The sequence below is a fragment of the Schistocerca gregaria genome, chromosome 5 (assembly GCF_023897955.1).
Source record: "Schistocerca gregaria isolate iqSchGreg1 chromosome 5, iqSchGreg1.2, whole genome shotgun sequence".
NCBI lineage: Eukaryota > Metazoa > Arthropoda > Insecta > Orthoptera > Acrididae > Schistocerca > Schistocerca gregaria.
Genome location: NC_064924.1, coordinates 599,283,704 through 599,307,120, shown reverse-complemented (window position 1 = coordinate 599,307,120; position 23,417 = coordinate 599,283,704). Strand labels below are relative to the sequence as shown.

Genomic DNA, 23,417 nt, shown 5'->3' with positions numbered 1-23,417 from the left:
CCCTCGTACTCTTACGGATCTATGGGCAGCCTTGCAGGACTGATGGTGTCGATTCTCTCCAGCACTACTTCAGACATTAGTCGAGTCCATGTCACGTCGTGTTGAGCACTTCTGCGTGTTGCCGGGTGCCCTACACGATATTAGGCAGGTGTACCAGTTTCTTTGGGTCTTCGCTGTATCACGCTTGTGAGAGTATTAGAAAAGCGCGTTGGAAAAAGTGAAATTATGTAATTTTATACCCTTTTTAAATGACCTGCAAACAATATAATTTGAATCAGGAATATTCTTCAAATTAAGGTAGTAAATAAACAAATAATTTTCACATAAAATAACAAATAAAATACTTTATTGTTTAATCATATACAAATTGCTGATTTTGTACAACGAATGGCTGAGTAATGATGACAGAGAAATACATTAAGATAACAGATAGATTAGTGTAGAATCCAGAAAATTCTTGGTCTAAGTAGGCTGCCGACCATCAATTATTTCTACGAATGCTATTAAGTTTGCCATCCTAAAAGAAGAGTTGACGCGTTTCCTATAACATGTACAGCATTATTGTTAAAGCAGTATGATATTAAAAGATTTTGTCCCGAACAATACGCCAAGATCGTGTGTTTGAAATGTAAATGTCTCTGGACGATAATGTACGTAACTGTAGTATTGTAGACCTTTCGTTGTACTTCTTTAATATTGCTAATTTGTGCTAAGGAATCGTAAAGCACAGACGAAGGTAATGACAGTAGTAGGGAAAAAACAATGGTCACAATTTTATGACTAATCGTAGGAGAGATTAAGTTCTTATATCCGCGAAACAAGAGTACAGTAGAATGAAATTTTCACTCTACAGCGGAGTGTGCGCTGATAAGAAACTTCCTGACAGATGAAAACTGTTTGCCGGACAGATACTCGAACTCGAGACCTTTGCCTTTCGTGGGCAAGTGCTCTACCGGTAGAGCACTTGTCCGCGAAAGGCAAAGACCCGAGTTCGACTCTCAGTCCGGCACACAGTTTTAGTTTGTCAGGAAGCTTCAAGAGTACAGTAGATCGAAACAACGAAGGCATTGGAAAGAATCAGTCACGAACGAAGAAGGCTCTCTTGAGGGAAAGATCTCTCGTGATAGCAAATAGTGACATAGGGCTGGCAAAGATAAAAATGAGACTATACGTCTGCGTCACAGTAATGCGTGGAACTGAAGCGAGGACCGTGAGAAAACCATGCAAGACAAAACTCGAAAAGTTTGGAACTACCTCCTGGCAAAGTATGTTCAAGATTGAGAGCAAAGATGAAATATGAAATGAAGAGGTACGGCGAAAGCCATGTGTGGGAAAGTGGAAAATGAACAAAGTAGTACAGAAACAGTTAACTTGACCACTGGAGTTATTCGGAGAGACATTTTTCGTTTATCAAATATGCAAAGCTGCAAAGATCAGTGAATCGTAGATAGAGACGGAGAGCAACACAGAACTGGTCGAAATACATGATTAAAAAAATAAATACTCCCAAATACATTATTAGTACTGCCGGCCAAGTGAAATAAGTTGCTTCGCTACATTTCTCATTATTTGTGAGAGTGATCAGATCTCCGGGTGAGAACTCATTGTCACCCAGGATCCAGTCTGCCTGACGATGCCTCCATTTCAGTTGAGAGTTCTTACTCGTCCGCCAGACGCAGAGCCGTCTCGGAGGGTGGTAAAAAAAACTTTCCACTCGGTCTCGAGAGGCACGCGCGCCCGCTGCCCTGCCGGGCGCCCGTTTCAGAAGAACTCCTGGAAGAAGCGTCAGTGTGGCGAAGTGCGTGCTGGAGCTGCAAGTTGGGGGCGGGGCGGCCTGGAGGCGCGCGGTCTCAGAGCTCCGGACCCACCACCTTCCGGCGCACGAAGCGCGAGAAGTAGTCGGGCTTCCAGCACTTGCAGCTGCCCGGCACCAGGAACCAGTCGTAGTACAGCCGCACCTGTGGACACAGTTCAGAGGGCGTTAGCGCCATCAGGCTGCCCGCTGGCGATGCTACTACACTGCTGATCATTAAAATTACTACACCACCAAGATGACGTGCTACAGACGCGAAATTTGACCGACAGGAAGAAGATGCTGTGATATTCAAATGATTAGCCCTTCAGAGTATTCACAGAAGGTTGGCTCCGGTGGCGACACCTACAACGTGATGACATGAGGAAAGTTTCTAACCGATTTTTCATATACAAACAGCAGTTGACCGGCGTTGCCTGGTGAAACGTTGTTGTGATGCCTCGTGTAAGGAGGAGAAATACGTACCATCACGTTTCCGAATTTGATAAAGGTCGGATTGTAGCCTATCACGATTGCGGTTTATCGTATCGCGACATTGCTGCTCGCGTTGGTCGAGATCCAATGACTGTTAGAAGAATATGGAATCGGTGGGTTCAAGAGGGTAATACGGAAGCCGTGCTGGAACTCAACGGCCTCGCATCACTAGCAGTCGAGATGACAGGCATCTTATCCGCATGGATGTAACGGATAGTGCAGCCACGTCTCGATCCCCTAGTCAACAGATGGCAACGTTTGCAAGACAACAAACATCTGCACGAACAGTTCGACGACGTTTGCAGCAGCATGGACTATCAGCTCGGAGACCATGGCTGCGGTTACCCTTGACGCTGCATCACAGACAGGAGCGCCTGCAATGGTGTACTCGACGACGAACCTGGGTGAACGAATGGCTAAACGTCATTTTTTCGGATGAATCCAGGTTCTGTTTACAGCATCGTGATGGTCGCATCCGTGTTTGGCGACATCGCGGTGAACGCACGTTGGAAGCATGTATTCGTCATCGCCATACTGGCGTATCACCCGGCGTGATGGTATGGTGTGCCATTGGTTACACGTCTCGGTCACCTCTTGTCCGCATTGACGTCACTTTCAACACTGGTCGTTACATTTCAGATGTGTTACGACCCGTGGTTCTAAGTTTCATTCGATCCCTGCGAAACCCTACATTTCAGTAGGATAATGCACGACGGCATGTTGCAGGTCCTGTACGGTCCTTTCGGGATACATAAAATGTTCGACTGCTACCCTGGCCAGCACATTCTCCAGATCTCTCACCAATTGAAAACGTCTGGTCAATGGTGGTCGAGCAACTGGCTCGTCACAATACGCCAGTCAATACTCTTTAGTGAACCGTGGTATCGTGTTGAAGCTGCGTGGGCAGCTGTACCTGTACACGCCATCCAAGCTCTGTTTGACTCAATGACCAGGCGTATCAAGGCTGATATTATGGCCAGAGGTGGTTGATCTGGGTACTGCTGTCTCAGGATCTATGCACCCAAATGCTGTGAAAATGTAATCACATGTCAGTTCTAGTATAACATATTTGTCCAATGAATACCCGTTTGTCATCTACATTTCTTCTTATATACCGAGTGAAAATTTGTACCACGACCGGGATTCGAACAGAGTCCTCCTGTGTACGAGGGAAATGGGGTGACCACTATGCCGTCCTGGCATTGTGGCTTTTCAACTGCACGCCCTATCCTAGTAAAATCCAAATTCTCATTCACGCGTCAGCCCAGCTGGTATTCCCCTTAAACTTAAACAGCATTGAAAGGCTCTCCAACTGCATTGGAATAGCACCACAGCATCGAGCGAAAATTTTCATTCGTCGCTTCAGGCTGCACATAATGCATTTACATGGCTTGCACCAGAAGCTGCAACACGATTTCAACGGTGCTGACGTGGTAAGAATTGTCTCTCTGCCAGTATTTGCGTCAATACCGAGTATTGACCCTTACCTACATAGTTGATTTCATTTCAGTAAACACAACTGTCTAGGGCTTGGACAATTTCACGTTTTTGTTTTGTAGTGTTTATTATGTTCCTAGGTTTTGCTACAGAAGGACATCATGCTGGCATATATTCTATAATTGTTGACTGATTTTGTTTCATAATGTGGCAGGGCTACTAGGCATTTACTTTGCCTTTGATGATCAATGTAGCTACATTCATTCATTTAACTGCTTGAATGTTACTAACAGATCTGATATAACTAAATTTTCCTCTAGACACTTGAGTCTGATCATCTACGATAATGACGGAAGCTGAAGAAATGAATTAAAATTTGTGCCATAGCTGGGACTCCTTGCTTAGTAGGCAGGAATGCTACCAATTACACCACCACAGGACTACAGTTTACATTGCTGCACAGACTACCCTACTCCAATGCTCTCCATAACACAATCTTCAATTCGCATCTTCGGCTTATTTCCATCTTCATAGATCGCCACTATTGCCGAGGCACCACTCCAGTGTAGTCCATGCAACAATGATAGCTACAGTGCTGTGGTGGTGCAATGGCTAGCACTTCTGCATAGCGTGGGAATTGAGTCAAACAGAGCTTGGATGGCGGGTACAGGTACAGCTGCCCATGCAGCTTCAACACGATACCACAGTTCATCAAGAGTAGTGACTGGCGAATTGTGACTAGCCAGTTGCTCGGCCACCATTGACCAGACGTTTTCAATTGGTGAGAGATGTGGAGAATGTGCTGGCCAGGGCAGCTGTCGAACATTTTCTGTATCCAGAAAGGCGCCTACAAGACCTGCAACATGCGCTCGTGCTTTATCCTGCTGACATGTAGGGTTTCGCAGGGATCGAATGAAGGGGTCGTAACAAATCTGAAATGTAACGTCCACTGCTCAAAGTGCCCTCAATGTGAACAAGTGGTGACCGAGACGTGTAACCAATGGCACCCGATACCATCACGCTGGGTGATACACCAGTATCACGATGACGAATACACTCTTCCAATGTGCGTTCACCACGATGTCGCCAAACACGGTTGCGACCATCACGATGCTGTAAATAGAACCTGGATTCATCCGAAAAAGTGAGGTTTTGCCATTCGTTCACCCAGGTTCGTCGTTGAGTACACAATCGCAGGCGCTCCTGTCTGTGATGCAGCGTCAAGGGTAACCGCAGCCACGGTCTCCAAGCTGATAGTCCATGCTGCTGCAAACGTCGTCGAACTGTTCGTTCAGATGTTTGTTGTCTTGCAAACGTCGTCATCTGTTGACTAGGGGATCGAGACGTGGCTGCACGATCCGCCACAGCCATGCGGATAACATGCCTGTCATGTCGACTGCTAGAGGCCGTTGGGATTCAGCACGGCGTTCCGTATTACCCTCCTGAACCCACCGATTCCATATTCTTCTAACAGTCATTGGATCTCGACCAACGCTAGCAGCAATGTCGCGATACGATAAATTGCAATCGCGATAGGCTACAATCCGACCTTAATCAAAATCGGAAACGTGATGGTACACATTTCTGCTCCTTGCACGAGGCATCACAGCAACGCCGGTCAACTGCTGTTTGTGTATGAGAAACCAGTTGGACACTTTCCTCATGTCAGCACGTTGTAGGTGTAGCCACCGGAGCCAACCTTGTGCGAATGCTCTGAAAAGCTAATCATTTGCATATCGCAGCACCTTCTTCCTGTCGGTTAAATTTCGCGTATGTAGCACGTCATCCTTGCGATGTAGCAATTTTAATGGCCAATAGTGTTACGAAATGTCTCTGTTGTATTCCTTTCATGTTAATTTTTTACTCCTGTTGTCATTTACGGCATAAATTCCACTTCTAAATTTACTGTGGTGTTTCTGACTATTTGGGAGGAGACTAGGCAGTGGAACGTGTTACTTTTACACATAATCAAGAACGATCTGTCACACTACTACTTTTTAAAGCACAGTATATATGTAATTCATGTCATGCATTCTCATACGGAACCTACACCCACTTTCTTTTATATAGTGTATATGATAAGATACTGCGATCGCCCTTCCCTTCTGTGTGAAAGGATGAATGAGTAAATGTATTTCTAGTTGCATGCTTGATGGTAGCAGACAAGCCTGTCTGCTAGAGAACAGTAGGACCAATGTCGGAACAGGTAGCTACGCTTTCTAAAAACAAAGAGGTTTCTATTCTTAGTATGGTCCTGTCCGTCCCTTGTCATGTTGGTATAGGATGCTGCCTCTCTGGTCACTTCCGTTTTGTATCTGGAAGCACCCTTGGTAGGGGCCCACGGCAGTCAGTCCGCGGCGAGCGTCTGAAGTGGTAAGATCTCCGGCTAAGAGCGTCTCTGCTAAGTCCGTAGGACAATGAATTTCTTAAGTTCAGCCTAACTGAAAATTTAAATCACCTTTATTTCAGGTTTAGATCTAAAATGTCTAATGTTATCTTAAATTGCAACGCAGTGTAATTCGAGTGTGAAGTTCAGATTTTCTTCCAGTAGTTGCTTTGTCACTACTTTGTGAGTAAAGTGGAACCACGCGTTGATCATTAACTCTAACTAATATCATCAATCTTAAATGCGAATGTGCGTGAGATTATAAAGTCTCTTCTTGACAATATTTTTCAATATAGCAACTTTTCTTTATGTTCAACGCACGTGGGGTGTACTTTGTGAGACCAGTACCATGTGCTTATTCAATTGTTTGACCCATCAGGTTAATAGTAAGACGATAGTAACCAGTTCGAGGTTTTTCTTTTGTAATTTGTGTTTCGATGTTATTTATTTTAATTATGAAAATTATCGTGGATTTACACTCTTTGTGTAAACCAAGTTGACCAAGTGAAGCATGTGGTGTAATCATCAAAGTAGCCCTCAGCTATTCTTTTCGGCAAGATTTCACAGAGAGTTAGTATTAATTTAGTATACCAGTGTGTGGTAATTTCATGACGGACAGGATTGCGCTACGAACGTAACTTCTTTGAGTGAAAATTGAATCGGCTGGTTGTGGTTAATTTCCTCTTGCACATGTTTCAACGTTCTTCGTGTGTTATTTTATGAATGCAGTGTTGTATTCAGTGTATTTAATTTTCATATCTTCCAAATCAACATCACTTGAACTACATCTACATCCATACTCCGCAAGCCACCTGACGGTGTGTGGCGGAGGGTACCCTGAGTACCTCTATCGGTTCTCCCTTCTATTCCAGTCTCGTATTGTTCGTGGAAAGAAGGATTGTCGGTATGCTTCTGTGTGGGCTCTAATCTCTCTGATTTTATCCTCATGGTCTCTTCGCGAGATATACATAGGAGGGAGAAATATAGTACTTGACTCCTCGGTGAAGGTATGTTCTCGAAACTTTAACAAAAGCCCGTGCCGAGCCACTGAGCGTCTCTCCTGCAGAGTCTTCCACTGGAGTTTATCTATCATCTCCGTAACGCTTTCGCGATTACTAAATGATCCTGTAATGAAGCGCGCTGCTCTCCGTTGGATCTTCTCTATCTCTTCTATCAACCCTATCTGGTACGGATGCCACACTGCTGAGCAGTATTCAAGCAGTGGGCGAACAAGCGTACTGTAACCTACTTCTTTTGTTTTCGGATTGCATTTCCTTAGGATTCTTCCAATGAATCTCAGTCTGGTATCTGCTTTACCGACGATCAACTTTATATGATCATTCCATTTTAAATCACTCCAAATGCCTACTCCCAGATAATTTATGGAATTAACTGCTTCCACTTCCTGACCTGCTATTTTGTAGCTAAATGATAAGGGATCTATCTTTCTATGTATTCACAACGCATTACACTTGTCTACATTGAGATTCAATTGCCATTCCGTGCACCATGCGTCAATTCGCTGCAGATCCTCCTGCATTTCAGTACAATTTTCCATTGTTACAACCTCTCGATACACCACAGCATCATCTGCAAAAAGCCTCAGTGAACCTCCGATGTAATCCACCAGGTCATTTATGTATATTGTAAATAGCAACGGTCGTATGACACACCCCTGCGGCACACCTGAAATCACTCTTACTTCGGAAGGCTTCTCTCCATTGAGAATGACATACTGCGTTCTGTTATCGAGGAACTCCTCAATCCAATCATACAATTGGTCTGATAGTCCATATGCTCTTACTTTCTTCGTTAAACGACTGTGGGGAACTGTATGGAACGCCTTGCGGAAGTGAAGAAACACGGCATCTACCTGTGAACCCGTATCTATGGCCCTCTGAGTCTCGTGGGCGAATAGCGCGAGCTGGGTTTCACACGACCGTCGTTTTCGAAACCCATGCTGATTCCTACAGAGTAGATTTCTAGTCTTCAGCAAAGTCATGATGCTCGAACATAATACGTGTTCCAAAATTCTACAACTGATCGACGTTAGAGATATAGGTCTATAGTTCTGCACATCTGTTCGACGTCCCTTCTTGAAAACGGGGATCACCTGTGCCCTTTGCCAATTCTTTGGAACGCTACGCTCTTCTAGAGACCTATGGTACACCGCTGCAAGAAGGGGGGCAAGTTGTTAAGCCTCCGACTACTATGCCCTCTAGGCACATTTAGGAAAGCCGATCCGTTAGTTGGAGAGCAGCCAAAGTCCGTGTCCTCTGGATACCAGATGGTGACTCTTGCACCACCACCAGCCAAGACGATAACCCAGGCGTAGCCGGGTACCGAGCGCAACACTCCCTGGTAGCGGCGTCTGTTTACCTGGAAGCAGCCGAGCTCGTCGACGCCGTCGCAGTGCGAGGGCTTCTCGGTGGTGGGCGGGTCGGCGCCGGCGCCGGCGCGCTTGCGCAGCGCGTCCTGGTAGTTCTGGAAGTCGTGGACGGGCGGCATGGCGTCCGCGGCGGCGACGGGCGGCCGCGGCTGGCGCTGCTGGTAGGCGGGCAGCACCGTGTTGGGGTAGAAGACCTCGGCCACCAGCAGGCTCACCCAGCGCGGCGACGAGAGGCAGCCGCCGCCCTCCAGGTAGTGGCACCGCGTCTGCCTGCCACACACCACAACCTGTCTGCCTGCTCCGCACCTCTGCCACTGCCCCCAACTTAAAACTGCCCAGCAAGACTGCTCCAAAATAAAAATAGCTGGTTAAAGTCCGTTTAATAAACGAAGTGAATGGTACACTTGCATGATACAGAGACGAATAGCGTGTTTCCTTTTTAAAAATGGTACTAACGCGAATTCTTTACAGACGAATGGAAAAACTGGTAGAAGCTGACCTCGGCGAAGATCAGTTTGCATTCTGCAGAAATGTTGGAACACGTGAGGCAATACTGATCCTACGACTTATCTTAGAAAATAGATTAAGGAAAGGCAAGCCTATGTTTCCAGCATTTGTAGACTTAGAAAAAGCTTCTGACAATGCTGACTGGAATACTCTCTTTCAAATTCTTAAGGTGGCAGGGGTAAAATACAGGGAGCGAAAGGCTATTTACAATTTGCACAGAAACCAAATGGTTGTTATAAGAGTCGAGGGTCATGAAAGGGAAGCAGCGGTTGGAAAGGGAGTGAGACAGGGTTGTAGCCTGTCCCTGATGTTATTCAGTCTGTATATTGAGCAAGCAGTAAAGGAAACAAAAGAAAAGTTCGGAGTAGGTATTAAAATCCATGGAGAAGAAATAAAAACTTTGAGGTTCTCCGATGACATTGTAATTCTGTCAGAGACAGCAAATGACTTGGAAGAGCACGTGAACGGAATGGACAGTGTCTCGAAAGGAGGATACAAGATGAACATTAACAAAAACAAAACGAGGATAATGGAATGTGGTCTAATTAAGTCGGGTGATGCTGAGGATATTAGATTAGGAAATCAGACACTTAAAGTAGTAAAGGAGTTTTGCTATTTGGGGAGCAAAATAACTGATGGTCGAAGTAGAGAGGATAGAGAATGTACACTGGCAATGGCAAGGAAAGCGTTTCTGAAGAAGAGAAATTTGTTAACATCGAGTATAGATTTAAGTGTCAGGAAGTCTTTTCTGAAAGTATTTGTATGGAGTGTAGCCATGTATGGAAGTGAAACGTGGACGATAAATAGTGTCGACAAGAAGAGAATAGAAGCTTCCGAAATGTGGTGCTACAGAAGAATGCTGAAGATTAGATGGGTAGATCACATAACTAATGAGGAGGTATTGAATAGAATTGGGGAGAAGAGAAGTTTGTCGCACAACTTGACAAGAAGAAGGGACTGGTTGGTAGGACATGTTCTGAGGCATCAAGGGATCACAAATTTAGCATTGGAGGGCAGCGTGGAGGGTAAAAATCGTAGAGGGAGACCAAGAGATGAATACACTAAGCAGATTCAGAAGGATGTAGGTTGCAGTAAGTACTGGGAGATGAAAAAGCTTGCACAGGATAGAGTAACATGGAGAGCTGTATCAAACCAGCCTCAGGACTGAAGACAACAACAACAACGCTTGGATTATACAGAGAAGTCAGCGTGTCTTCTTTCCTTAAAAACATGTGTTCCATTTTCTTACAGGAATTAGAGGTGGAGACGGTCAGACTTTCGATAACCCGCCAGGGTAGGCGAGAGCGCTAAGGCGTTGCTTCCTGGACTTGGTTAGGCGCGCCAGCCCCGGATCGAATTCGCCCGGCGGATTAACGACGAGGGCCGCTATGCCGGCCAGACTGGATGTGGTTTTTAGGCGGTTTTTCACATCCCGCTAGATGAATACCGGGCTGGTCCCCGAGTTGCGCCTGAGTTACACGACTCACAGACATTTGAAAACTTTCGCACTGTTACACGATTTACACTAGGCGCAGACAGCTGAGGTACACTACTTCCGTCCCGGGGGGTCCGGTGTGGCGTTATGAAGGGCATGCGGCCACCCTCTGCAATTAACACTGCCAAATCCGTACTAACAAAGCCGACCCCGCGTTGGAGTGGGACAAAGGCCCGAGAAAGAAAGAAAGACTGTCTGACTTTCGCTTTAGCCCCATAACGGGAGGAATGTTCGATACTCAGGGATCATTCGAAGGGAAAAAGTGTAGTAAAACGGGCTCTAAAACGAACACCTCAAGAACTATGAGCACATCTTCCACTTTTTTTCGTGTCATCAGTGTTCGGATATACTTGTTGTGGACCGCCATGAATTCCTCTCCTGTGTCAACCTTTTGATCTCTGAGCTTGCAACCTACGTTCTTAGCTATTTGGTGGATGTATCCCCATCTCTGTCTTTCTGTACAGATTTTACCCTTTACTGATCCCTCTATTACCATGGAAGTTATTCCCTGAAATCTTAACAGATGCCATATCATTCTGTCCTTCCTTCTTGTCAGTGGTTCCGATTTTGCATACAACCTCCTTATTCCTTCCTTATCAGTCCACCTAATTTTAAACATTCTTCTGTAGCACCACTTATCAAATGCTTTGATCCTCTTCTGTTCCGGTTTTCCCGCAGACCATGTTTCACTGCCGTCAATATTGTGCTCCAAACGTACATTCTCACATATTTTTCCTCACATGAAGACCTATGTTTGATACTAGTAGACTCCTCTTGTCTAGGAATGCTATTCATCTATTTCGTGACCATTAATGCTGATGTTAAGTTTCTCGCTATTCTCATTTCTACTTCTTCACATTACTTTCATATTTTTTCGATCTGCCCCAAATCCATATTCTGTACTAATTACACTCTTCATTCCATTTAGCAAGTCCTGTAATTCTTCCTTGCTTTCAGTGAGGATACAAATGTCATCAGCGAATCTTGTCACTGATACCCTTTCACTCTGAAGTTTAATTCCACTCTTCAACCTATCTTTTTTTTCCACCCTTGCTTTTCGATGTATAGGTTGAACAGTAGGGGCCAAAGACTGCTTCCCTCTCTTACACCCGTTTTAATTCGAGCACTTACTTCCTGATCTTCGACTCTTATCATTTCCGCTTGGTTCTTGTACGTGTTGTATGCTACTTGTCTCTCCCTGCAGCATACACCTATTTTCCTTATAATTTCGAACATCTTGCGCATTTGACATTGCCGAACACTTTTTGCAGGTCGACAAATACCATCAACGTATCTAGATTTTTCTTTAGTCTTGCTTCCATTATCAACCATAACGCAAAACTGCCCTTCTCATACTTTCACCTTTCCTAGAGCCAAATTGATCGTCATCTAATAGATCCTCAACCTTGTTTTTCATTCTTGTGTGTATTATTCTTGGCAGCAACTTGGATGCGTGAGCTATGAAGATGGTTGTACGATAATTCTCGCACTTGTAAGCTCTTTCAGTCTTCGGAATTTTCTGGATGATATTCTTTCGAAAGTCAGATAGTATATCTCCAGACTCATACGTCTTACACGCCAACGTGGACAGTCGTTTGTTGTCACTTCCCCCAATGATTTTAGAAATTCTTATGGATGTTATCTATCGCTTTTGCTTTATTTGATGTTAGCCCTTCCAAAGCTGTCTGATTCTATTTCTGGATCTCCTATCTCTTCTATACCGACTCCCGTTTGTTCTTCTATCACATCCGACAAATCTCCCCCCTCATAGAAGCCTTCAATGTACACCTTCCATCTATCTCTTTCTCCTCTGCGATAACAGAGGAATTCCAGTTGTACTCATAATGTTACAACCTTTGCTTTTCATGTCCCCGAAGGTTATTTTGACTTTTCCATAAGCTGAGTCAGTCCTCCCGACAATCGTTTGTTTTTCGATTTCTTTGCATTTTTCATGCAGCCGTTTCGTCTTAGCTTCCCTGCACTTCCTGTTGATTTCATTCCCCAACGACTTGTATTTCTGAAATACTGTATTTCCATGAACATTTTTGTGCTTCCTTTTTTCATCGATAAAATGATGTATTTCCTTGGTTACACATGGTTTCTGCGCTGTTACCTTCTTTGTAGCTATGTTTTTTCTTTTCAGCTTCTGTGATTGCCCTTTTTAGAGATGTGCATTCCTCTTCGAATGTACTACCTACTGAGATACTCCTTAACGCATTATCTATACTCTTAGGGAACATCAAGCGTATCTCTTCATTCCTTAGTGCTTCCGTACCCAACTTTTTTGCGTATTGATTCTTCCTGCCTAATCTGTTAAACTTCAACCTACTCTCTATCATTACTATATTGTGATCTGAATGTATATTTGGTTCTGGGTACGCATTACAATTCAGTAGCTGAGTTCGGAATTTCTGTCTGACCTTGATGTAATCTAACTGAAATCTTCCCCTATCTCTTGGCCTTTTCCAATTATAGCTCCCTTTTCTTGTGATTGTTGAACAAAATATTCGCTATTAATAGCTGTATTTTATTGCAGAAGTCACTTAGTCTTTCTCCTCTCTCACTCACCGTACTGAGCTCATATTCTCTTCCGTATTGTGAAATCTCTTCTACTGCAAGCTCTCTTTCTTCCATATTCTGAGACGTGGCAGTATAGACCAAAACAAGGAAAAAAGTCCCGTAAACATGGGCTCTAAACTTTATACCTTAAAAGCTATGAGGACTTGTTCATCTTCGCTACTGTGAAACACATCCGTTTTTCTGAAGAAATACTCATAGGTCCTAAGGTGTCAATTTAGAGCACATGTATCTTAGGCCTTTTTTCTTGTTTTGGCTCGTATTACCATCTGCCGGAACATACAATACAAATAGTTTGGAGTAGAAGAGATTTGTTTCAGAGTATCGGTGATGAAAAAGTGCTCACAGTTTGTAAAATATGCATTTTAGAGCCCCTATTTCCTAGACTTTTGTGGTTCGAATATTCATTCCTTTTATATCCCTGAATACTGAATATTCTTCCTAGGACACCCAATACATTTTCATATTCCATTTTTAAATGATGGCATTCGCTTTTTAAATGCTGTAGTCTTTTTCTGAAACTTCAAAAATTACTCAGTAAAATTAAGCTTTTGCAAATGTGAAAACATGTGCCTAGGAACAAGTATTCTATTGAAATTTACAGGCGTTGCAATCCAGAAAACCTTGTCAGTACTGTATGTGGTCCTCTATCTGTTACCTTATTACTCTACTACACACCAACAATCAGTAAGTGGACTCTAACTAACCAGAAGAATTATCAAAGCCCAGTTACAAATGAAAATATGTTTTGAAATAGAAGCTATTGGAAACTAGCTCAAAGTTCCATTTTCAAGACAGTTAAAACTATTAAGAGAATATGAAAACTTAGTTCATTTGGAAGCATTACATGTTTTGTGGTAAAGACCTCTTTCTGTTTACAGGTACGACCGACGAAGTATGACTGAACTGTCCACATATTATGTAAATAGTTCTAGCAATATGTAGCACTCTACTAACCATAGAATTCTTTGCCTGGAAAATTAACAATAACTTCGAAATAGCTTTAATATACACTCCTGGAAATGGAAAAAAGAACACATTGACACCGGTGTGTCAGACCCACCATACTTGCTCCGGACACTGCGAGAGGGCTGTACAAGCAATGATCACATGCACGGCACAGCGGACGCACCAGAAACCGCGGTGTTGGCCGTCGAATGGCGCTAGCTGCGCAGCATTTGTGCACCGCCGCCGTCAGTGTCAGCCAGTTTGTCGTGGCATACGGAGCTCCATCGCAGTCTTTGACACTGGTAGCAGGCTGCGACAGCGTGGACGTGAACCGTATGTGCAGTTCACGGACTTCGAGCGAGGGCAAATAGTGGGCATGCTGGAGGCCGGGTGGACGTACCGCCGAATTGCGCAACACGTGGGGCGTGAGGTCTCCACAGTACATCGATGCTGTCGCCAGTGGTCGGCGGAAGGTGCACGTGCCCGTCGACCTGGGGCCGGACCGCAGCGACGCACGGATGCACGCCAAGACCGTAGGATCCTACGCAGTGCCGTAGGGGACCGCACCGCCACTTCCCAGCAAATTAGGGACGCTGTTGCTCCTGGGGTATCGGGGAGGACCATTCGCAACCGTCTCCATGAAGCTGGGCTACGGTCCCGCACACCGTTAGGCCGTCTTCCGCTCACGCCCCAACATCGTGCAGCCCGCCTCCAGTGGTGTCGCGACAGGCGTGAATGGAGGGACGAATGGAGACGTGTCGTCTTCGGCGATGAGAGTCGCTTCTGCCTTGGTGCCAATGATGGTCGTATGCGTGTTTGGCGCCGTGCGGGTGAGCGCCACAATCAGGACTGCATACGACCGATGCACACAGGGCCAACACCCGGCATCATGGTGTGGGGAGCGATCTCCTACACTGGCCGTACACCTCTGGTGATCGTCGAGGGGACACTGAATACTGCACGGTACATCCAAACCGTCATCGAACCCATCTTTCTACCATTGCTAGACCGGCAAGGGAACTTGCTGTTCCAACAGGACAATGCACGTCCGCATGTATCCCGTGCCACCCAACGTGCTCTAGAAGGTGTAAGTCAACTACCCTGACCAGCAAGATCTCCGGATCTGTCCCCCATTGCGCATGTTTGGGACTGGATGAAGCGTCGTCTCACGCGGTCTGCACGTCCAGCACGAACGCTGGTCCAACTGAGGCGCCAGGTGGCAAGCCGTTCCACAGGACTACATCCAGCATCTCTACGATCGTCTCCATGGGAGAATAGCAGCCTGCATTGCTGCGAAAGGTGGATATACACTGTACTAGTGCCGACATTGTGCATGCTCTGTTGCTTGTGTCTATGTGCCTGTGGTTCTGTCAGTGTGATCATGTGATGTATCTGACCCCAGGAATGTGTCAATAAAGTTTCCCCTTCCTGGGACAATGAATTCACGGTGTTCTTATTTCAATTTCCAGGAGTGTATTATACAGCACTAAAGTATATAGAACGCGAAATATTTACAAATGCTGAGGAATACACAACGTCATGTTTGAAAACAACAAGAACTGTAGAAAATGGCGGAAACTTATAATGGCCGTTTGTAGTGCGCATTCTTTCATGTGATTCTAAATCAGTCATTAGACTGACAACATTGAGTGTTCCTAGGATCGTAGCAGAGAAGGCCAATGCTCGCTTTCGTTTTGTTGGCAGAATTTTGGGAACGTGTAGCTCATCTGTAAAGCAGACGGTGCATAGAATGCAAGTGCGACCTATTCTCGAGCACACTTCGAGTGTTTGGGATCCCCACCAGGTCGGATTAAAGGAAGACATCGGACATCGAAGCAGTTCGAGGTATGCAACTAGATTTGTTACCGGTAAGTTCGATCGACGCACAAGTGTCAAGGAGATATTTCGTGAACTCAAATGGGAATCCATATAGGGAAGAACCGTGCAAAGTAACACAGTGGTTAGCAGACTGGAATCGCTTTCGGGAGGACGACTGTTCAAACCAAGCTCAGGGCATCCAGATTTAGGTCTTCGTGATTGCACTAAATCGCTTACGGCAAATGCCGGGTTGGTTCTTCTAAAAAGGCACAGCCGATTTCCTTCTCCACCCGCCCCTCTGAGCTTGTGCTCCGTCTCTAATGAACTCGTTGTCGACGGGACGTTAAACACTAATCTTCTCCTACAGGATTGAAGACGACACTCTTTTCGCGAGGCACTATTGCGAAAATTTTTAGAACAGTCATTTGAGGCCGACTGCAGATCAATTCTACTGCCGCCAACATACATTTCGCATAAGGACCACTCCTGAGCTGGGAAAAATATGTCCAAAGCCAACTGGCTATTGATCCCTGGGGCACACACTACAAATTAGTGAGGAAAAAGATACGGTCGACAATGGTACTTTCAATCGTTAGGGATGGGAACCGGATGATGGGGTCTTGGCAGGAAACTGCTGAGGTCCTCCTCCGGTCCCTGCTCCCTGACGACAAGGAAGAGGAGGATACTGAAAAACAAGGCCTAATTAGGCAGGCACTTGGTGAAGAATATCCGAACAGCAACGTAGTGTATCCATTCTCTGAGAACGAGGTGGCGATGCACATTAAATCACTCAAAAGAGGTAAAGCCCCAGGACCAGACGGCATTGTAGCGGAAGTGGTGCAATACCTCGCTCCTCAACTGGTAACACCTCTAACAAGAATATACAATGAGGCTTTGAGCCTCAGAACGTTTCCCTCCATCTGGAAACAGGCCAACGTGATAATCATCAAGAAAGGGCAGGATAAAGATCCTAAAGAAGTCAAGTCCTACAGACCGATCTGTCTGTTGGATCTGCTTGGGAAATTGTTGGAGCGTTTACTAGCAGACAGGCTGATGACACACTGGGTGCTCTGTGGGATGGGCAGTAGGCAATTCGACTTTCGTCCGGGACGATATGCGTGGGACGCAATTTTCCATGGCGGCTGAGGTCTGCGGGTCATCCACACACAAGTACATAGTTGGCATCATGGTTGATATCAGTGGCACGTTTGCCAACCTGTAGCAGCCTTCGCTCTTCTCCTGCTTGCGGGAGAAAGAGTGTCCAGGACCGCTATATGGGAGCTATTGCGTGGAAAAGGGAGGTCTAGCTATCATCCTCTAGCGGGAGAGTGGGTAAGAGGATAACGAAGGGGTGTCCACAGGGCTCTGTCCTGGGGCCATTCTTTTGGGACATCAATATGGAGCCTCTCCTGGACAACTCGGAGAGCAGCGCTGATGTGCTAGATGTGATAGCCTACACTGACGACCTCCTCCTGTTGGTTGGCGGCCGAAGCCGAGAGGAACTAGAAACCAAAATTGAGAGAACAATGACCATATATTTTCACAGTGGTGCCACAGGACTAAACTTCAAGTTGCGCCAAACAAGTCAACATACTTGCTTTTAAAGTGCGAATTGGCCAGGAACCCAACCGTTAGAATTGAGGGCACACCGGTTATACGCCGTCGCGAGGCACAACACCTCGGTGTTATTCTAGACGAGAGATGGAGCTTCGCCCTTCATATTGAAGTGGCAACGCATAAGTCGTTAGAGGTTCTAAACAATCTTATCATGATTTGGCATAGGCGATTTCATCTTCCTACACAACTCATCAAACTGTACCATAATACCATCCTTGCTTCCATCATGGGCAACAGGTCTGGAGTCTGGGCTCACAAGGGTCGTGCCTGCCATGGCCTTGAGGAAGGTGCAATGCAACATATTATTGCGATCGGTTGGAGCCTACCGTATATCCCCAAGAGGGGGGGGGGAGGGGGGGGGCGAGCACTGCTGATTCTCACGGGACTGTGACCCCTAGATGTTAAAATCAGGGAACAGGCTGCTTGGTATCGGGGGGGATAAACTTTCGATTAGAAGAAGGTGGGGGGGGGGAAGAATTATGGGAGGAGTTCTGGGATAGGGACAAGACAGGCAGAAGAACCTACCAGTTGCTTCGAAACATCAGAGAACGGATTGAAATAAAACATTTTCAACCACTTCCTCGCAGGGCACGGTCCGTACCCGACATATTTCTGCCAGTTCGGGAGAAGTGCGACACCCTCGTGTGACTGTGGTGCCGGAATAGGTACGCCAGACCACGTGGTCTACGAGTGCCCTATTTTTGATGATGTTGCTGCCGAAATAAGGAACCAGTTACCCAATACAGATACATTTCACTTGATTAGGAATCTGGTCACTTTCAACATCATTGACAGATTTGCCAGCGAGGTATCCGCCAAGGTCCTGCGTGAATAGCGAAGGGAGATTGAGTGATTGGTGAGCAAAGAATCGACATTCCACACCTATCCCATTCCGCCAGTGCGTGAATTGGCCGACCACCGTGACGATTGGAATCCGCCACGTCCTGGATTAGGGAGAGGGTGTGAAGTTACCCAAACTAGACACCGCAGACTGATGATGACTTTAGTAGTTAGAATTTATTAGTAAAATTTAGTTTTTGGATAACTTCGAAAGACCTGCAGCGATTTCCAGTTAAGGCCAGCCCAGTGCCAGGGGCATGCCCCTGGGCTTAGATCGGTGGGCATGGCCAAGAGTTCGTAGGTTTGTATTTTGCTGGCACACTTTTAAAGCTGCTGGATGTAGCTTGGTAGAGTAGAGAGTATAGTAGGGTGAACAGTAGACTTGCCCAAAGAGTAGCTAGCTTTCGATCCTGTAGCTAAGATTAAGGAGATAAAAGAAAAGTAAATGCTGCTTGTTAACTAACACATTGTATGTAATTAGGACCCACTAATGTTTCAGGTGGTGGGTTATTATGTCTAATAACTGTTTTTGATGAATAAAATTTTTTTTTAAAAAAAAAGGACCACGAAGATAAAAAGAGAGAAATTAGAGCTCGTATGGAGGTTTATAGGGAGTCCCTTTTCTTTCGCTCTGTAATGCGAATGGAACAGGAAAGAAAACGACTAGCATTGGTACGGGGTGCCCTTCGCTATGCTTTCGGAGTATTTATGTAGATGTACACCGTCCTCTAGGTACAGCTCTGACCCTTGCAGATGGATGACTTGGGGAAAGTACAGCGTGTTTCCTTTCGAGATCTGTTCTTACAGGAGGTAGTGCTGATCAAAATTTAAAGAGAGGCGCTGTAAACATAGACCGTGGAACAAATAGTTGTTGAAGTTTGGGCCTTTCTACAGTATTTGTGTTGAGAACGGTCACTATTGAGCCGTGCAGGTAGTCTTCCTGTTGACGTTCATTGCTCATTTCTTTTTGGCTATGTTTGCTTCTGTACTTAGTCCTCTGAGCTGTTGTCAGAGACTTACAACTACCTTCCACGTTAGCCATTCCGTACGTACCGTGTTGATGTTATGCTGACATCACAACAAGATTCGTGATTCTGTGGAGCGTAAGAGACATAAGAGCGGGAAAAATAGAGCGATAGATTAGATTCGGGATGCACAGTTGCAAACACGCCATTTCTTCTATATATGTTCAGGCCATACATCTTTTGGCCGTCTTCTGAGTGAGCAGACATATCGAAGTAGCATCACTCGCTCCTGTTGTTTTAAATCCGACGGCCGCGCCACGCACTGGCCATTTTATGCTGTATGACAATTCTAGAATGGAATGCATAATTCCGAGACCCCGTGGCTAGGAAGCAGTGAAAATTCGTTTGACGAAGGATTTAATTAATGGCGATAGATACAGTGCAGCTCATGTTGATGCACTGATATCCCATTATGGATCGAGCGTACAACCTCAGAGTCCGTTCTTATTAAGTACTTTGCTGCCGAGCAACATCTCTGGCCCTAGTGTATATGTGGCCGCATGCGCGGTAATGCATCCGTCGAGTTTAAAGAAGGACGCGAGTGCTGTGGCTAAATTCTGTAGGTTCGCTCGGAGATGGTCGAAAGATGTACCGTCGAAATATCATTTGAAGAAATGCGACATCTGCAGCTACACACCCTAAACGTAATGGATCAGTCAATACGCCGCGAAAACATGAAATTACACACAAAAATAGATGCCCATTATTCTACTCAGGAAATGGCAGACATGATATTCCGCCATCATTTGAAGAGCTTATTTCAACAGTGGTACAAGTCCATTTTTGTTCATTTTAAGATACAGAGTACTAAAGTTAATTGAGCGCTGAAAAATCTGCAGTTGAGGTACAAGAAATAGTCAAACATATGGCTTCTTGCTAGAGATGAACCTTTCTTTCTGTTTGTTTGGATCATTAATGTCAGAAGCACTATAATCAGAAAAGAGAGGTAATGGACTTGTACCACTACTGAAATAAGCCCTTTATTTAGTCTAGACTGTTACAACGCTGCCCCTTGGCGTTGCTGCACTGGCAGCGGCCCTCAGCTCGCTCGCAGGCAGGAGCAGTTAGCAAAGGCTATCCGCCTGACAGCCCTATTACACGCTTTCTGCGCTTGCGAAGGGACGTCTATTAATTGAGCTGGAAATGGGATGAGGGAGGGGGGTGGAGGGGTCTGGTAAAATCGCACCAGATCTCATTTAAAAGGAGGGCAATGAAAATCTCACGTCAAATTTTTAATTAAGAGAATACACGTTATTATAACGGATAACAATTTGTTTCCTGGAATTACTCTCGAGCATAGACAGTATTAAAGTTTATGCTTCTCTGAACTGATACTGCGCCATGACCTGGATGCCATTACTTGAAACAAGTGCCGCACAAGTGTCAGACTTCATTCGGGAAATTCCCTGCCGCGCTGGTAAAAATCACCGGATATCAGTGAGTCCGAGTGATATTCTGCAAAATATATAGGGCAGGTTTTCTGTGTTCAGCATGAATTTGTGTCAAAACTTTACCAGTGAGTATGTTAAGCGGCATCCCAACGAGCCGAAACGAATCCGCTATCAAGAAATGCATCATATGGGGAAGGAAGTTTAGCTGAAGGTCATTGTCAAGTATCTATTAGTGGTCTTATAAATGAAGAAATTGAAATTCTACGTAAACACAAGGTTCAAAGGAAGGCGCAAACAGTGTTTCCTTTCATCTGCAAAGCAAAAGTTCAGTGACGTTTAACGTACCCAATATATCAATAAAAGGTCAGTTTTTTTAGGGATCTTTCAAAATGATTGCTACTATTACTCGTGTTTTCGCGGATCTTTTTCGCCCGTCTGTGTGTCCATCCGCTTACTACTCAGGATTGGCATGTTTATTTACCTGCTGAAATGGCTGTGTAATACACTTTAAAAATCTATGTACTACCATTTTACCGTGAAATTAGAGCTGAAAATGATGATCATATTTAAGGTGCACCACAGTGAGTTTAATTGTCTTGAAAGTTACTAAATGGCAGAGAATATTCAGTTGTTGTTGTTGTGGTCTTCAGCCCGTACACTTGTTTGATGCAGCTCTCCATGCTACTCTACCCTGTGCAAGCTTCTTCATCTCCCAGTACTTACTGCAACGTACAACCTTCTGTGTCTGCTTAGTGTATTCATCTCTTGCTCTCCCTCTACGATTTTTACCCTCCACGCTGCCCTCCATGGCTAAATTTGTGATCCCTTGATGCCTCAGAACATGTCCTACCAACCGGTCCCTTCTTCTGGTCAAGTTGTGCCACAAACTCCTCTTCTCCCCAATTCTATTTAATGCCTACCTCCTCATTAGTTATGTGATCTACCCATCTAATATTTAGCATTCTTCTGTAGCACCACATTTCGAAAGATTCTATTCTCTTCTTCTCTAAAATATTTATCGTCCATGTTTCACTTCCATACATGGCTACACTCCATACAAATACTTTCAGAAAAGACTTCCTGACACTTAAATCTATACTCGATGTTAACAAATTTCTCTTCTTCAGAAACAAAATTTTGTCTTATGAAACTAATTCCGAGCACCGTAATAGTTATTTTTACTGATATAAAAATGGAAATACTAAATAAATATAATTATTTAAGAATGATATTAGAACCTCAAGTTATGGGGGGAAGGGGGGCAGGAGCCCGACCACATGTCACCAAAGCTCTCCAAGGGGGAGAGAGGACAATTTTTTTTAAAAAAAAGTACGTAATTCATGTACGTCCCTAACGACGTGGGCAACCTGGTCGCGTGCGCTCGGCCGGTACGGAACTGTTTTTCGTACTGATTCCATACATCGTTGTGAGGTCGCACCGCGGTAGAAGGCTTGATAACAGTTATCAGTCATAATTGTTATGATGACCAAACGCGCTGTAGCGGATTTATATAGCTGCCCAATTCTTCTTTCTTTTCTTCTTTTGATACTGCCTTTATCCCGCATTGTTCGCAGGGTCGGCAGGGTTATGTACGGAATTGGCATGGTTAACTGTAAGAGGTGGCCGGATGCCCTTCCTGCCGCCACCCCATACCCCCCGGGACGGAATTGGTGTACCCCAGCTGTCTGCGTCTAGTGGAAACCGTGAAATAGTGTGACTGTGTTTCAACTGTCCGTGAGTCGGGTAACTGAGGAGGAACGTGAGGACCAGCCCAGTATTCACCTAGTAGGATGTGGATCAACGGCATCAGTATGCAGAAGGCAATGGAAACCACTGCATTAAAGACACGTAACGTGTATCTACAGGACATGTGGCCTGTAGTTGAAGAAGTGTCATCCTGATCTCTCCATTGACAAAAGATTCCGGAATAGTCCCTCATTCGGATCTCCGGGAGGGGACTGCCAAGGGGGAGGTTACCATGAGAAAAAGATTGAATAATCAACGAAAGGATAATGTTTTACGAGTTGGGGCGTGGAATGTCAGAAGCTTGAACGTGGTAGGGAAACTAGAAAATCTGAAAAGGGAAATGCAAAGGCTCAATCTAGATATAGTAGGGTTCAGTGAAGTGAAGTGGAAGGAAGACAAGGATTTCTGGTCAGTTGAGTATCGGATAATATCAACAGCAGCAGAAAATTGTGTAACAGGTGTAGGATTCGTTATGAATAGGCAGGTAGGGCAGAGGGTGTGTTACTGTGAACAGTTCAGTGACCGGGTTGTTCTAATCAGAATCGACAGCAGACCATCACCGACAGCGATAGTTCAGGTATACATGTCGACGTCGCAAGCTGAAGATGAACAGATAGAGAAAGTGTATGAGGATATTGAAAGGGTAATGCAGTATGTAAAGGGGGACGAAAATCTAATAGTCATGGGCGACTGGAATGCAGCTGTAGGGGAAGGAGTAGAAGAAATGGTTACAGGAGAATATGGCCTTGGGACAAGGAATGAAAGAGGAGAAAGATTAATTGAGTTCTGTAACACGTTTCAGCTAGTAATAGCGAATACCCTGTTCAAGAATCACAAGAGGAGGAGGTATACTTGGAAAAGGCCGGGAGATACGGGAAGATTTCAATTAGATTACATCATGGTCAGACAGAGATTCCGAAATCAGATACTGGATTGTAGGCGTACCCAGGAGCA

The 23,417-nt window shown here is 45.0% G+C and overlaps 1 protein-coding gene across 1 annotated transcript in view; it reads right to left on the bottom strand.

The window, feature by feature from the left end:
• Positions 1-324: 324 nt before the first annotated feature.
• LOC126272905 (uncharacterized) overlaps positions 325-23,417 on the bottom strand; it is a 337,543-nt gene continuing 314,450 nt past the window's right edge. Inside the window, exons 7-8 of the mRNA XM_049976169.1 lie at positions 8,490-8,769; positions 325-1,958 (exon numbers count right to left, since the gene is read on the bottom strand). Coding sequence (XP_049832126.1) covers positions 1,851-1,958; positions 8,490-8,769 — 388 coding nt within the window. The 3' untranslated portion in view covers positions 325-1,850. The remainder of the gene's footprint in view (positions 1,959-8,489; positions 8,770-23,417) is intronic.